Source organism: Carya illinoinensis, chromosome 13, assembly GCF_018687715.1.
Source record: "Carya illinoinensis cultivar Pawnee chromosome 13, C.illinoinensisPawnee_v1, whole genome shotgun sequence".
Classification (NCBI taxonomy): domain Eukaryota; kingdom Viridiplantae; phylum Streptophyta; class Magnoliopsida; order Fagales; family Juglandaceae; genus Carya; species Carya illinoinensis.
In genome coordinates, this window is record NC_056764.1 from 7,426,741 (window position 1) to 7,440,448 (window position 13,708).

General features: G+C 38.5%; 2 protein-coding genes across 3 annotated transcripts; one reads left to right on the forward strand and one right to left on the reverse strand.

The window, feature by feature from the left end:
* The first annotated feature begins 203 nt into the window (after positions 1–203).
* On the forward strand, positions 204–8,298 carry LOC122292411 (ubiquitin-activating enzyme E1 1-like). Of its 2 annotated transcripts, none has more exons than XM_043100751.1 (7): positions 204–625; positions 853–1,280; positions 2,332–2,549; positions 4,695–5,489; positions 5,728–6,596; positions 6,756–7,188; positions 7,529–8,298. In XM_043100751.1, the coding sequence occupies exons 2-7, from the start codon at positions 869–871 to the stop codon at positions 8,123–8,125; spliced, it is 3,324 nt and encodes a 1,107-aa protein (XP_042956685.1). In that variant the 5' UTR covers positions 204–625; positions 853–868; the 3' UTR covers positions 8,126–8,298. The 2 variants fall into 2 exon arrangements, with proteins under 2 accessions (XP_042956685.1, XP_042956686.1); XM_043100752.1 differs by having other exon boundaries at positions 884–1,280.
* A 743-nt stretch (positions 8,299–9,041) lies between these two features.
* LOC122292415 (LRR repeats and ubiquitin-like domain-containing protein At2g30105) lies at positions 9,042–13,708 on the reverse strand. Its single transcript, XM_043100759.1, has 10 exons — positions 13,417–13,708; positions 13,221–13,315; positions 12,676–12,834; positions 11,694–11,804; positions 11,505–11,605; positions 10,966–11,103; positions 10,602–10,650; positions 10,385–10,450; positions 9,666–9,785; positions 9,042–9,582 (listed from the first exon to the last, which is right to left on the reverse strand). The coding sequence occupies exons 1-10, from the start codon at positions 13,610–13,612 to the stop codon at positions 9,472–9,474; spliced, it is 1,146 nt and encodes a 381-aa protein (XP_042956693.1). The 5' UTR covers positions 13,613–13,708; the 3' UTR covers positions 9,042–9,471.

Here is a 13,708-nt window from a genome sequence, read left to right on the forward strand (position 1 = left end):
TAAAATATTATATTATGCGAGTGTATAATTTTTTATGTGTAAACACTTCTCTTATAATTATCAACTTTAATAACTGAATATTGGACAGAATAGAAGTATCATAGTTACAGTAGAAAAATACAGATGTAATAACGTTAATTTAAATTTTAAGTATAAATAAATGAGTATTGATATATAGATTAGTTACGTAACAAACACTTGCACAGTACTGGTAGAAAACAGAGATGCGGAAGCCCGATGCCATACTTCCGTGAGGCATCAAGCGTTCAAAACGACGGTATCGTCTGCTACGTTTCACTCTCTCAGAGGCAGATGAGAGAAGAAAAGAAAATGGAGAAAAATGGTACCTTCCCACACAAGACAGCACCTGTCCTCTTCACAGATCCCCCAAACCCCTAGAAGCTCCATGCCATTAAAGATGCAAATCCATAAATACCCCTCCACTCCCACTGCATCATCACCTACCTCTCAATTTCCATAAATTCCTTCCCAAGTAACTCAAAACCCAAACCATTAATTAAGTAGAAAAGAACCTCCGTAAAACTCCCCCATTGAGCCATCTCTATCTCTCTATGTCTCACAGTCTCTCTTGGATTCTATTCTTGTTTCATCGAAGTACTAATTGGTACGTTTCTTTTTCTTATTTCTCTACTAGATTAAAGACTTAATCTCCTTTTGCTTTGCGGGTTAACCGTGGAAGAATTATGTTTGGGTTTACGGTTATGGTTTATGCTTCATATATGGTGCCGATCGTTGTTGAATTTGTGTTTGGGTACTATCTTAATGATCGTTACAAGTTCTCGATTTCTTTAATTGTGAATCTTTTGTTAATGGCGTTTGTCGCGTGTGTAGAAGCTTACAACTCTATATGCTTCCAATAAAGCGAGCTTGTGAAGGAGTGGTTGTACAAGAAGACATTGAAAACAACAACGACAACAACGGCAACAACAAGAACACCAACGAGAGTAAGAGCGAGGGCGCATCCGTTTTCAAGAAGATTCGGCTCGCGGAAGCTACCGATTCGACGGTGAAGATCACTAGCGAAGTGGTTTGTGGTGAGAACAACATCAACAGCAGCAACAACCACTGTAGCGATAGCTTAGTTAAGGGAAAAGAAAAGGAGGAGGCTTCGATCATGGCTTTGGGCGATGCCAACACAACGGGCATCGACGAGGATCTCCACAGCCGGCAGCTCGCAGTGTATGGCCGTGAGACCATGCGGCGGCTTTTCGCATCGAACATCCTCATCTCCGGGATGCAGGGTCTTGGTGCCGAGATTGGTAAACATTTTTTTACGAGTAATTAGCGATCGGATATATATATATATATATATGCGTAATGCTACGTACAGTCGTGGAATTGCAAACGCCGCGTAATTGCTTTGAAAAAGAGTGGGGTCCACGATTAAGTTAATTTTTTTTTTCATATGGGTCCTATATTAATTTATTTTTTTCAAAGTGATTGCATGTCGCTTGCACAACCACGACTGCAAATATCATTTCTCTATATATATATATATATATGGATATCTAGTAGCTTCTTTTCATTATATTATCCTTTTTTTTTCCTGAATAAGATCTGATTCATATTGGTTTTGAATTTTTAATATAATGGATTGGTTTTTTGTGGTGTTTATTGAAATTATCTAGTTGTTAGTAAGATAGTTGCTATATTATGGATATGTTATCATGTATTTTTGCGTATGCATGAATGTATTAGTTATTTCGGAGACATCATGGTACAGCCTAGTTGTCAAAGGGTGGTTTTGGGATGAGCTGTAGAGTCAGATATCATGGTTTCTATCCCTCATGAAAAGTTCTCTTGGATTACCTGATACATCGTACTGGAAGTTGGGATGGTATATCAGGAGTTTCCTAGGATGGGTCCGAAGGACCCTTCCTTTCCTGTTCTGGTTTCTTCACTCAGGAACCTTGTTATATTGGTTTAGTTTTTCATCTCTGCGAGAAGGCTGTAGACGTTGATAGGCATTTTTGCTTTTCCTTCTATTCTTTTTCATTCTTTGAAGGAACCAAACTAGCTGAAAATGATTCAAGAGTGCACCTATCTGTGATCTGATATCGTCTCCTGTGCTCACTGGATTAGTTGAGATACTGTACTCTCTCTCTCTCTCTCTCTCTCTCTCTCTCTCTCTCTCTCTCTCTCTCTCTCTCTCTCTCTCTCTCTCTCTCTCTCTCTATTTTAGTCGTCATTCTTTCCATGTCCATATGATTCTGACTTGATTCTCATTATTGCTGGTGCTGTAATTCTGGTGGTGATTCTATAATCCATATTTTTTGCTGGTGTTTATAGTGTTATTTTTGCTTGCTGCAGCAAAAAACCTCATTCTTGCTGGTGTCAAGTCCGTGACCTTGCATGATGAAGGGGCAGTGGAGCTGTGGGATTTGTCCAGTAATTTCATTTTTACAGAAAATGATCTTGGTAAGAACAGGGCACTTGCTTCTGTACAAAAGTTGCAAGAGCTCAACAATGCTGTGGTTATTCGTACCTCAACAAAAAAATTAACAAAAGAACAACTTTCTGATTTCCAGGTACTTTCATTTCTTGTTTCTTTTCTTTTGTTGGTGTACTGGTTGTTTGCTTATCTGATTTTGGAAGCTATTGATTTAGTGTTCTTGTGAGGGCATACTTCGATGTCCATCTGAAATTGAACCACTGCATAATGGTTTTTTACATTTTGAACCAAAAATAAAAAAACAAACTTTCATTGGGGATTTAATTTGCTATCTGATTTATGGAGTGATCAATTTTGATGCTTGGTTTTTTTTTTTTTTTTTTTTTTGGGGGGGGGGGGGGGGGGGGGGGGAGGCTGCTTTGATGTCCATCTGAAATTAATATGCTTGGTTTTTTATATTTTGAAACAAATCTTTCATTTGGTATGTAATCTAAATGTGAAAATATGAAGCAGACCTGGTAACAGTTAAGGAAATAGATGAATATTGACATTCAAACATTTATTTATCTATACACGTGTACGTGATGCATAATGTATGCATGCTGTAGCCACTAAGGGGTTCCCAAACTTCCAAAAAAACACAAAAAACAATTCAAATTTTTCAAATCCCAAAACAAAAATAATATTAAAAAATTATATTATGACAATATTTTAACTTTGTAATATTTTTATTCAACTTTTTCTCTCTTCTTTCCTAAAACCCAATAAATACTTAACTCAAACTATCTCACTATTATTCACAAACCATCTTATTACTATTCACAAAATTTTCATCTCATCTCATTCTCCAAACATCCCCTCAAAGTTCAAGGCAAGGAATCATGCGGAATGTTTCCCAAATGAAAATTGGGAAGGGGGGTTGTCTTGGAATCCCCCATTTCTAGTGGGTAATTTGTTGGCCAGAAACTATATATTGATTGAGCCGCCTTCTAGCTTTCTTCTAATACTTCTTAACGTCTTGGTCTTCTCTAGATATCACTTACTCGATATTGTCTTGATGGTAGAGAAGCCAAGTTTTAAATTTTTGTTTGATTGAAGGGGTCAAACTTTTCTTTTCAATACTCTGCCTTTGCACAGCTGCTATAGATTTTAATGCTTAACTTTCATGATTTTTTTGGATCTTTCTAGATGGGTGTTTCTCTTGTATTTGGTTGCGCTACTTGCTCTTTTTAACGAATTTATTCCTTTTAAAAAAATAACAGTTCATCTGTTTCCATGTTTCTTTTTCCTAAACTGCTTGATTGGGGAGTTTCGTAAGTCATGTACTTCAACTGGCATGGAGATTCACCACTTGTTAAGGCATGACCCAAGGTACCCCAAAAAGTCTAAAGATAGAGTTCCATGAAATACTAGCTAAATCACAATGAAGCAAGAGGGTCAATGAATTTCCTGCTTATTGCAGACATACAGTAGCAATCGATCACTAAATAAACTTTTTCCTATCTAGGTGTTTCCTTTTGTATACATCCTGTGTACTTGGGGTTTTGCCTAGTTCTATCAATAAAAGTTTTACTTATAAAAAATGATGAGAGCTTAGATGCAATTGATGGAACGTTTTTACATTACCATGAATGTTGTTCCTCTTTCATCATCTTTAATACTTACTTTGTTTGGCTCTATTGGCATCCTGTTGGTTAAATTTGTGTTGTTACAGGATTTGATCTGACTTTTATTTTCTACTTTGTGATTAGCGTTTGAGTGCAACTTTTAACATTGTGAAATTCCATTTTTAGTTGTCATGGTTCTACTTCCTGGTTGATCACATACCATAAACTGCTTATAACAGGGGCTCAAATATTAATGTGGACAAAATTTTTTGATCTTTGGATTGGCATTCTATTATAATTTCTAATTTGCATCTCTTTTATTACACATAGCTAGCACTCTATATGTGCTTTTATAGAAGTTGCAGTTGCTACTACAGTAATTTACTTGATACTGTATAGAATGTAAATGCCAAGAATATACTTTCTAAGGTTGTGGCTATGCACCTTCACCATATTTCAAATCTTGGTTCTTTTATCTGACAGGTTCCATAAATTGATCATAAATCTTATGCAATGTTGTATTTGCTCTCTCTCTCTCTCTCTCTCTCTCTCTCTCTCTCTCTCTCTCTCTCTCTCTCTCTCTCTCTCTCTCTCTCTCTCCATACTGGCCCGTGTTTGTATTGTACTCATTCGATTGCATAGCATATGCTTATGTTTATTCTTTCGTGGTGCAGGCTGTTATCTTTACTGATATCAGTTTTGAGAAAGCTATCGAGTTTAACGATTACTGTCATAATCATCAGCCTTCTATTGCATTCATCAAAACTGAAGTGAGAGGCCTTTTTGGTTCTGTGTTTTGTGACTTTGGACCTGAGTTTACTGTTATTGACGTTGATGGAGAGGAACTGCATAGAGGTATAATTGCATCGATTAGCAATGACAATCCTGCCCTAGTATCCTGTGTCGATGATGAGAGGCTTGAGTTTCAGGATGGGGATCTTGTCGTGTTCTCTGAAGTTCATGGAATGTCAGAATTGAATGACGGGAAACCAAGGAAGATTAGAAATGCAAGGGCTTATTCATTCACTCTTGAGGATGATACTACAAATTATGGAACCTATGTGAAAGGTGGTATTGTCACACAGGTGAAGCAGCCCAAGGTGTTGAACTTTAAGCCATTGAGAGAAGCGCTAACCAAGCCTGGTGATTTTCTTCTTAGTGATTTCTCCAAGTTTGATCGCCCACCTCTCTTGCACGTGGCATTCCAGGCACTGGATAAGTTTGTCTCTGAGTTGGGACGTTTCCCTGTTGCTGGTTCAGAAGAGGATGCTCAGAAGCTCATATCTATTGCCACTAACATTAATGAGAGCTTGGGGAATGGAAGACAGGTAGATATTAATCCAAAACTGCTCAGGCACTTTGCCTTTGGTGCAAAGGCGGTACTGAATCCCATGGCTGCAATGTTTGGTGGTATTGTGGGACAAGAGGTTGTGAAAGCTTGCTCTGGGAAGTTCCATCCACTTTTTCAGGTTACTACAGATTGTTCTTCTTTATCATGTTCTCTAAAGCTGGTTGAGCTTTCTATATTGAAACTATGCCTGAGGGAGCCTTTCTATAAGGCCTTCGACCTAGACGCCTGATGCTAGTTTAACTGTTTATTCTTAGTTGCTACAAGATCTTGCCACTTTTTGAAGGGTGAGAGTTATTGACTTCTTATCTTGATGCTCTTTCTCATAAGCTAATGTTATTTTACCTTTTCTTTTGCAGTTCTTCTACTTTGACTCGGTGGAGTCACTTCCTTCAGAGCCACTGGATTCAAGTGATTTCAGACCATTAAATAGTCGTTATGATGCACAGATTTCGGTCTTTGGGTCTAAGCTTCAGAAGAAACTGGAGGACGCAAAAGTGTTTATTGTTGGATCTGGTGCACTAGGCTGTGAGTTCTTGAAGAATGTAGCCTTGATGGGAGTTTCGTGTGGCAGTCGGGGGAAGCTTACAATTACTGATGATGATGTAATTGAGAAGAGTAACCTCAGTAGGCAGTTCCTCTTCCGTGATTGGAACATTGGTCAGGCGAAATCCACCGTTGCTGCTGCTGCTGCCGCTTCAATAAATCCTAATCTGAAAATTGAAGCATTGCAGAATCGAATTGGCCCTGACACTGAGAATGTATTTGATGATACCTTCTGGGAGAATTTGAGTGTTGTTATTAATGCTCTGGACAATGTGAATGCCAGACTGTACGTTGATCAGAGATGCTTATATTTCCAGAAGCCACTTCTTGAGTCAGGAACTCTTGGCGCCAAATGCAACACCCAGATGGTCATTCCTCACCTCACAGAAAACTATGGTGCCTCAAGAGACCCACCTGAGAAACAAGCGCCTATGTGCACTTTACACTCATTTCCGCACAACATTGACCACTGCTTGACATGGGCCCGATCTGAGTTTGAGGGTTTGCTTGAGAAAACACCAGCAGAAGTGAATGCATATTTATCCAATCCAAGTGAGTATAGTACTGCAATGACGAATGCAGGTGATGCTCAGGCCAGGGATAACTTGGAGCGTGTACTGGATTGCCTTGACAAAGAACGATGCGAGACATTCCAAGACTGCGTTACCTGGGCTCGTTTAAAGTGAGTTCCTTGAAGATGATTCTTGTAGTAGTTTTATTTATTTATTTATTTTATTTTTTTCCCATGTAAAAATGATATAGAAGAGGGTTCATTAAAAAAAATTATATAGAAGTGTTTGTCTTACCCCTTGCTGCTAATATTGTCTTTTGATTTACTCAGGTTCGAAGATTATTTTGCCAACCGTGTAAAGCAGTTGATTTATACATTCCCCGAGGATGCAGCAACCAGTACTGGGGCTCCATTCTGGTCAGCCCCTAAGCGATTCCCTCAGCCACTGCAGTTCTCAACTGCTGATTTCAGTCACCTACATTTTGTCATGGCAGGATCCATTCTGCGGGCAGAGACATTTGGTATCCCAATTCCTGACTGGGTGAAGAACCCTAAGAAGTTGGCTGAAGTTGTTGATAAAGTGATGGTCCCAGAATTTCAGCCCAAGAAAGATGCGAGAATTGTAACAGATGAGAAAGCTACCAGTATGTCTACCAGTTCTATAGACGATTCAGCTGTCATTGCTGAACTAATTTCGAAGTTAGAGCAGTGCCAAGAGAACCTGACACCAGGGTTTAGGATGAGACCTATTCAGTTTGAGAAAGTATACCTTCTACCGTCTCTCTTTCATTAATTTTGTGGCACTGTTCCCATGCTTGTCTGTTGTCGCCTGCACTTAAGTTGGTCTATAGTTTACCCGAAATTGATATACGGTTGTTTAATCTGAAATTGTGTTTATGTGCTCGAATGGCTTGTCATTATATAATTGGACTTTTTTCTATGTGCCCATTGTTAGAAGCAGGCTAAAAAGGGTAGGATATAGCATTTTCTATGTTATGAACTTTCCCCCAATTTAATCACCCTTCGACGTTTAATATCTTTCGGCTAAATAAGTTTTGAATTGACTTCCTGATTTTCATATGCTTCATCGCATAAATGTGCAGGATGATGACACAAACTTCCATATGGACCTGATTGCCGGCCTTGCCAACATGAGGGCACGGAATTACAGCATCCCTGAAGTTGACAAGCTGAAAGCCAAGTTTATTGCTGGTAGGATCATTCCTGCAATTGCAACGTCCACAACGATGGCCACAGGTCTTGTCTGCCTGGAGCTTTACAAGGTTTTGGATGGAGGTCACGGAGTGGAGGACTATCGAAACACATTTGCCAATCTTGCACTGCCTTTATTCTCCATGGCTGAGCCAGTTCCACCCAAGGTCATCAAGCATGAGAACATGAGTTGGACTGTTTGGGACAGGTGGATACTGAAAGGCAACCCAACTCTGAGGGAACTCCTCCAATGGCTTAAGGAGAAGAGGCTGAATGCCTATAGCATATCATGCGGAAGTTGCCTGCTTTATAACAGTATGTTCCCTAGGCACAAAGAGCGAATGGATAAAAGGGTGGTGAATCTGGCCAGGGAAGTGGCCAAAGTAGACCTACCTCCATACCGTCACCACTTGGATGTTGTTGTGGCCTGCCAAGATGACGAGGACAATGACGTAGATATCCCTCAAGTATCCATTTACTTCGGCTAGGTGGTGGTTTCCAGTAAGCAGTCTTTAAGGATAGTGATTTTGTAGCGAGAACTCTATTTTTACGCTATCTTTGGCTGTTGGTGTTGACTCAACAAACAGATCATATCAAATGGATAATTTTAACTACAGTGCACATTTTATACATAGATCCGGAAGATTTTACTGTTGTCTTATAATTCTCCATTTGCTTGCTTTATTCTAGTAATGATTTTTTTATGAGGTCTAGTTAGTATGGCCAAGCATATAAGCAAGTTTTGAGTTCTGAGATTCAGTACAGCAATGTAACAATGTTCCATGGCAACTTCCATGACTTGCTCTTTGGTTACTCCTGCTTGAACGGCACCCATTAAAGTCCTCTCTCGCTCTCTCTCACATGGTTGAACCATGGTGATTATAAAGCGTCATTGCTGTTCTAAATCCATCCTAAGGTAATTATGGTGGCTGCATTGAGTTCTTAAGCTCAGAGTTGTTTGTATTGAGAGCACATCTCAACTTATCTAATCTTTACAAACTTTTTCAAATTCCCGTATAAAATACAATAAACAATTCAATTTTTTAAATTTTAAAACAAAAATAATATTTTAAAAACATTTTATTTAAATTTTAACTTTTATCTTATCTCAACAAATTATACAAACCTCTCATATTCGCCTTTACAACATCTGCCCCAAGAAAAGAAGCCATGATAACGTTCACAAAGCGGCCATAGCTTTTGCACATTTGAATCTGTGAGCATTGCCAAAATTCCCATGATGCGATCCGACTAGAACAAAAACGATGTTTGCAATCTGAATTCACCTCCCGTCCTCTCTATCAACTCTCAACATGACACAATTCTCTCGCTCTCTCTCTCTCTCTCTACACACACACACACACACACACACACATTCCCCCCATCCCTTGATGCTACCAAGAGTTCGCAATAATATTTTATATACACGGACTGAACTGGAAAATAAAAACAAAATCCATCCACCCTTTTCAAATTGTAGTTACCTGATTCAGGCAACTTTCACCTCCACTATTTACTACACCAGAAATGGAGCTATGCTTAGCTCTGAATTTTCATAATTTTTCAGGGGTAAACAGATTTGACCTTTTCACTGGAACGTATAAGTATATGCTAAACCTTTACAGAATGGAACTTGTTTAACTGGTCACTTCTAGCTAGATGGTGAATGAGAGAGAGCTTTCCCCTTTTACTGATTTATGAAAGATGCAATGCTGAAGAGTTATTCTATAACAAATCCGCAGTCCGCCACCTCAGAATTTAGTCGAGTAAAATCAAGGCATATCTACTTCTGAATAATTGGCAAAACTGTCGTCTATAATCCAGAAATGGGCCATCAGTTTTTATCAGCACCTTCGTCAAATTCAGCAGAGCCCACAACTCGGAACTCCAGCTGCTTCTGATGCTTTAAGCGGCGGCGCTCATCAAAGCTTTCCCATCCTTCAAACTGCCAGACGAATGCTGTTATTCAGAATTGTAACGACACAGGCACAAATTAAACTGCTTGACAAAGGAATTGAGCATATCCACCTGACGAAGGAGATCCGTTGTGATTTCTGTGTTGTGGATATCCAGCGTTGACAGCTGAAGGCACATTTTAAATAGTGTAGAAGGAAGCGATTTTAGGCCGTTGTTACCAAGATACAAAGCCTACACAGGAATGAGGACATTGGAGTAAATACAGGACCATAGGTAACACACGTGGTTGCGATCCTACTACATGCACCTGAAAGCACTTAGTTTATTTTATTTTTGATTGGCACAGGGAGCATACAATTTTCTAGAATAAAAAACATAGGGAGAAGAAAATTAATAAGAGACAAAGCTCCTCCGTTGTCCATTCATGGTCCTCAAAGATTCTATCAGTTCTTTCATTCCAAATACACCAAATGAGGCATATTTGGAATGAAAGAGAGCACATATTTTAAATTTCATCTCTTCAAGGGATTGCGGAATGTCAATGAAGGGAAACAAAGAAATTATATATATATATAAACACAACCTCTAGTCATGTAAAAAGACAATTTGAAGAAGATAACTCCTTCCAAACTGTCTGTCACTCTATTGCTGATATACTTTAATTTAGGACTAGCCTCTCTGACAGTCTGCAGGTTGTTGTACAACTCTCCTAAGATTGTGTTCTTATTTTTCACATGAACTTTTATGAATTATGAGCTCACTTTTTTCTTATAAACCCAGTCATTGCATTCGAAAGGGAAGAGAGTCAGAATAGTGCAAAAAGTGCAAACCTTCAAATCATGTAGATTGCCAAAAGTCTCTGGCAACTCTGACAGAAGATTTGATGAAAGATCAACCTGCCCCAAGCCAAGAAAACCATATCAAGAGAAACATATAGTATGTGAAAGAAACAGTTGTTTTTTCCAGGCAGTCTGGCTTGCAAGAGTAGGATCATCTAGTTCAATTTATACTCCAAGGAAGAAGAGGCTAAAGAAGCTAGAGTCATACCTCAATAAGAGAATTGCAGTTTCCTATACATGTAGGAATGGTGCTTATCCTGATCCAAAGAGAAACACAACATCAATCACACACAAGTAATCGATTACAAGGCAAAAGACAAAATACTGATTTGAATTATGTTGGTGCTTCTACTCCAAAATGCAAAAAAGGAACTATAAAATTACTCATACCATATAAAGGTAAAATCATGCTGGGGATAATGCAGGGGATAAAAACACAATAAAGATAGAAATAGGGCAGTGTACCAATTTTGTGATCCTCTAATGTCCGAAAATTGAAAACGTTGAAGTGAGTTGTGGCTTATAAATAGGAAGATGAGGAGAAGATTAATTGCATGTTTTCTTCACATTACCTGTTATGATTGACTTTCAAAACCTCAATCTGAGTTAACAGACCTATTTCAATAGGCAGGCTAGTCAACTTGTTGTTTGCGACATGAAGTTGCCTAAGGGAAGTCAGGGCACCCAGTGCAGGAGGCAAAGTTGTTAAACTGCATTAATCATACAACTCCTGATGATTAAACTTTGCAGCATAATATAAGAAAAACATAGTTTTCACGAACAATATGCTGATCATTACAAACAATATCAGATAACCAACTACCCAATTTTACAGATATCAAACCAATGTTTAGCAGGGCTTTAATTTGTATTAAAAAAAAATATGTGACATATAATAGTGCAAGTTGGGGGACACCTTTACCTATTTTCCATGCACGCTTCAAGCAATATACTGATATCCATAAGATTCTTTTTTTATAGGTCATAGCTAAGATTCTATTCAAAGAATTTAGTCACAACTTGGCATTACCTTGGTAATTAATGTAAACAGGACATTTATGGTTTATACTTGAAGGGGAATAGAATGTCGTAGAGAACAGAAACTACTCACTGGTTTTGGTTCATAGAGAGAACTGATAGGTACTTCAAAGATGCTAGTGCATCCCAGTTCAGAGATTCATCCACTATAGCATTTGAATTCAGAAGCAGCTTCTGCAGAATTTTGAGAATAAATGAGTGAAGTTTACAATATCCAAAGCAGATAAATAAAACTAAAAAGAAATTATCGAGTTTTGTTTACCTGAATGGAACTCAAACAGCCAACTTGAGCAGGTACATCTCGAACAGAGTTGTTGTTCAAATCCAGGACTCTTGCAGAAGGTCCACAAGCCCATACTTCATCAGGTATGGTCTTTCAAATTTAAGAAAACAAGAGTAATGAGAAAAAGCTCACACACGTGTAACACCCCCTTCTTTAAGGTTAGGAATGTCACATACATATGTAAATAAGGCTAGACTCTTACTTGCATAATTAATTAAAACATTGTTTATTCCACAAAGGAGATTTAAAAATAAACCATATCTAAACATAATCATGTCAAAGTTCCCAAACCAACTAAATGGAAAAGATAATCATAAATAAAATCTAAGGTTCATTGGTTTGCTCCTTCTAAGTTTGGCCCGCCTGCTCATAATCTTCATCCTTGTTTATTTTATTAGAATATGATATTCTCTTGCCGGGCTATTTTCATGAAAACAAGTGACATCCAAAGCCCACGGGAAGGGGGTGTTAAAACACGAGATTTACAATAAGTTTGAGGGATTTAATATAAGGGAGAATTTAAATTGTTTTTATCTTTTCTCTTTGACAATGGAAATCAGAGCAGTATCCTGTTCCCTTGCAGTGCCAAGAATCTGCAGATCTTTATACTCATCAACTACTCCACAAGGCATATTGCTTCTATTAGCAGACGAAAGGATCTCAATACTAATGCATACAGCTTAGGCACATGTGTTATTTATGAAAGCACATATGCTGCTCACATCCTTGCAAATCGTTCTTGTATATCGCATGTTCAATCAATCACCATGACCGATGAAATAGATAGCCAACTAATTTCTTTATTCATAACTATATAAACACTGATCAGATTCTGAGGGATGTTCAACAGCATGGATTATTATTATGTGTCAACGGAGATATCACATCTTGCCAACATAACAAATATTTCAGTTAAATAGACACAAAACGACCATGCATAACACATGCGAGCTTCTTTTACCTTCAAGTTACATTCAGACAATGCCACAACCCCTGTCACTTTCCAACGTTCCAACCTATTCTTGTCAACAGGAACTTGAAGCTTCTCATTCACCATTTTATTATTAGCATTGTCAACTCTCCTCGGTACAGTCCGGGCATCTTTTAGAATGGGACCGTCCTAGTTCACACATAAAAAAAAAAAAAAAATTAAGATATGAAACATCTAACTCAAATCTGAATAATTCCAATCCCTAATTGTTCAAACCAAGAACATCTAAAGCTCACAAAAAAAAGGTGAACTTTCGAGAATCAAGGTTCTTCTTTCATCTCCATTAAAACATCCTTAAAGGTTGATGTAAACTCATAATTCAATAAATTCTAACTTTACGAGTTCAAATTACTAAAATGATTCCATCATATGAAAAGATTCAAAGATTAGAAGAACCCAAATAAAAAGGTAATAAAAATGCTTCCTTTTCACAAGCGTATTTTCAATTTTATTTTCCTCGTTATTTTCTCCAAGAACCAAACAGAAAGAAAAGTATAGACTGAAAATTAATTTACCCCTTGGTGCAAGCCCTGAGAGGCCATGAGCATGACCTTGGCCCCACCGGCCACCTCCGATGTCCTCAATGTCATCGTATCCACCAAAAGTTTCCCTATCATTTATCACAGACACGATTCCTCACCTCGAGAGAAAGAGCCAAATTGAAATAAATAGAGAGAGAGAGAGAGAGAGAGAGAGAGAGAGAGAGAGAACCTTTGAAGATGAGCTTCTGGCCACGCGGGAGGACGTTAGTGAGGGGTTGGAGGAGGGATTTGAGGTCTTTGACCGTGGAGTCCGGCGAGAGAGAGATCGGGATCGATCTACCGCTGAATTTGACGGTGATTGTGATGACAGAGCTCTGGGATTGAGGATCCCTAGCTTCCGCGGGGGTAGCACTGGTCTCCTCCATTTTTGTCTTCTACTACCACTACTTTTTACACTGGTTCAAGTTTTTGCCGTGCGGGTCACTTGGCCACTCATGGGACGGGGCTATCTGTCTTTCCGG

What these genes read in the sequence shown, in the direction of transcription:
- LOC122292411 (XM_043100751.1), top strand. Translation starts at nt 869, where the DNA reads ATGCTTCCAATAAAGCGAGCTTGTGAAGGAGTGGTTGTACAAGAAGAC. An exon ending in GGGTCTTGGTGCCGAGATTG is followed by an intron (nt 1,281 to 2,331) that starts GTAAACATTTTT and finishes TGCTTGCTGCAG; the next exon opens with CAAAAAACCTCATTCTTGCT. An exon ending in AACAACTTTCTGATTTCCAG is followed by an intron (nt 2,550 to 4,694) that starts GTACTTTCATTT and finishes TTCGTGGTGCAG; the next exon opens with GCTGTTATCTTTACTGATAT.
- LOC122292415 (XM_043100759.1), bottom strand. Translation starts at nt 13,612, where the DNA reads ATGGAGGAGACCAGTGCTACCCCCGCGGAAGCTAGGGATCCTCAATCC. An exon ending in TGTCTGAATGTAACTTGAAG is followed by an intron (nt 11,805 to 12,675) that starts GTAAAAGAAGCT and finishes TAAATTTGAAAG; the next exon opens with ACCATACCTGATGAAGTATG. An exon ending in CTCTCTATGAACCAAAACCA is followed by an intron (nt 11,104 to 11,504) that starts GTGAGTAGTTTC and finishes TGATTAATGCAG; the next exon opens with TTTAACAACTTTGCCTCCTG.